Consider the following 2,260-nt stretch of genomic DNA (forward strand, 5'->3'; position numbering starts at 1 on the left):
AAAGCACTTGTAATCTATTGCCCTGTTTGCATCCGACTTTTCCATTACTCCTTTGGGAAGAGGAAGCTTCAGATCTCGAAATGGCTTTTTCTTCGCCCTTGCAGCAAACTGGACTCGAGGTTTGGTCAGGAGGGGGCAGTGACTTTGCCTTAGATGAAACGATTTCACATCCCTCTCATTGCCCCCTTCCTCCTGCAAGGCCGGTTGGTGTTTTTGATTCTCCAGTTCACTTTGTTTCAGGTATTTCGACATCAAAGTGGGAGATGTCATTTTTCCGGAATCTCTCTGCCTGGTGTCACTGCTTAAATAATTCCATTTAATCTTCTGCTCATGAGCTATCAAAGCACCCACTCCAAGGGGGAGCAAGGTGCTAATCAAACGCTTCTCCACCTTGAAAGCCTTTATTAAAAACCCATATACAAGAGTCGAACTTATAGGCAAGCTTGTCTCCGCATGAGCCCTGCTGTGGAGCACCACAACGCTGCAGCCCACCAAAGTACAGAGGATGTGGACGTCAAGTGGTCCACGCTTTGCCATAAAGGACGAATTTACACTTAAAGGGAGGCAGGAGAGATCAGCATGGCCAAAGTGCTGGAGCCCCTGTGGGATCCAGCATGGACCAGTCCGCAGCTGCGTGAAGACCCCACCACGGGAACCAGCGCTGGAAATGAAACCGCTGCCACGGCCTCGCTGCTGGTGGGCGGCAGCGCGCGCGTCGGGGAGGTCCATCCCGGAGGAGGCTGGACGTGGCCGTGCCAGACGGCAACGCCTTCCCGCAGGGTCTCGGTGCCGTGACACGCTGGGGATGGCGAGCGCAGCCGCTCGACGCGGTGGCAAGAGACCTTCATCACAGCAGTGCCTTCAACACACTGTCTTAAAATCCTAACAGCCCACCCCCGCATAAGTTCTCTCTCCTACCTTCCACTGGACTTCACCAAAAATGTCATAATGTAGGAAACAGTTCGGGTGGGCGCACAGAGGGCAAACACAAGAGGACTTAAAGCTCTGGGGTTGTATTCCTGCACGCTGCTGACTCCGAGCACTTTGGTGCGGGTCGTTTAAGTCTGCATGGGAAGGGTCGGAGGGCTTTCCTCCTCCGGCGGGCATGACCTACAGCCAAGGTCTTATTTCCAGAAGTCCCAAGCAGCAGCGGGGATGAGGAGCGCCAACCTGTCCCCTGCCTGCGCCCTGTCCCCAGGGCGGCAGCTTGGCGAAGGGCAGAGCAGCTCCCGGCACCGTCCCCGTGATGCTCCTGCCCAAGCCCGTGCCTCACGCCTGTTCCCTGGCAGCAGCCCTGCCAGGCTCTCGCCGGTCGCTGGCTCGAATCCATCCAGTTCCCAGCGCTGTCAGAGCTCACCTGTCACGGGGACGCAGCTCGCCAAACTAAATGAGGCTAAAATGGACTGACTTGAATAAGCTGGGACATCAGGGAAAGCTCACGAGTGACTGTGCCCTGGAGAGGAGAAAAAATGTTCAGAGGAGGCTAAATAACTGACATCAAAGATGCATTAAAATGCCACAAAGCTTCAGCCATCCTATTTCAGAATTGCATTTGTACCATAAACCGCAAGCCAATAACGCAGGGAGCTGCGACGTTGTATATATAGTTGCGTGCTAGGTAGAGCAGTCCCGTCTGTTTAGTGAACGTGTCTTTGGTGAAAACTCCAGCATCGCCCCAGCCTTCGCCCGAGGCCACCAGGACCAGCGGGTCAGAGGCTGAAGGCAAAGCACTGGTGACAGCTAAGAGGCCACCCTGCACCTGCCTGGGCAGGATGCTTTTTTTTTGTTTGTTTGTTTAAAATTAATCAGACGTGCAGTGGGGAAATAATTGGAATAAAAGATGCCCGTGTGCACTGCAAAGAAGGCGCCGTTCAGGATGTGCTGAGCCGCGTGTGCAATGTCAATGTAGGTTGGTCAGATCAGTTTTGAAGGGGCTGGGAGTCTTTGAACCCATTTGCACCTCCTGGAAGGCTTTGTGCAAAGCTTCTGTTGGCCATGAAAAAAAAATCCCCCAGCTTCGGGCGGTGGTCCTGTTCTGGGCAAGGCAAGGCATCCCCCGTTCTGGGCAAGGCATCCCCCGTTTGTTCTGGGCAAGGCATGGCACAGAGCCCGGCGTCCCAGCCTCGGGCGCTGGGCGCTGCCTCCCCAGCCGCCCCCCGGGCACGCGTCCAGCGAAGGCTCTGGGTCTCCGGTCCATGGCCTGCAACCCGGGCTGCGTCGCTGCCTCTCCGCAGCGGCACGGGCTGGGGCTGTGCTGGGG

General features: G+C 55.9%; 1 protein-coding gene across 1 annotated transcript in view; it reads left to right on the forward strand.

Annotated features, from left to right (window-relative positions):
* The first annotated feature begins 579 nt into the window (after positions 1 to 579).
* Positions 580 to 2,260, forward strand: part of CD34 (CD34 molecule) — a 44,793-nt gene continuing 43,112 nt past the window's right edge. Inside the window, exon 1 of the mRNA XM_035899925.1 lies at positions 580 to 739. Coding sequence (XP_035755818.1) covers positions 580 to 739 — 160 coding nt within the window. The remainder of the gene's footprint in view (positions 740 to 2,260) is intronic.

Source organism: Egretta garzetta, unplaced genomic scaffold (assembly GCF_000687185.1).
Source record: "Egretta garzetta isolate BGI_Z169 unplaced genomic scaffold, ASM68718v1 scaffold588, whole genome shotgun sequence".
Taxonomy (NCBI): domain Eukaryota; kingdom Metazoa; phylum Chordata; class Aves; order Pelecaniformes; family Ardeidae; genus Egretta; species Egretta garzetta.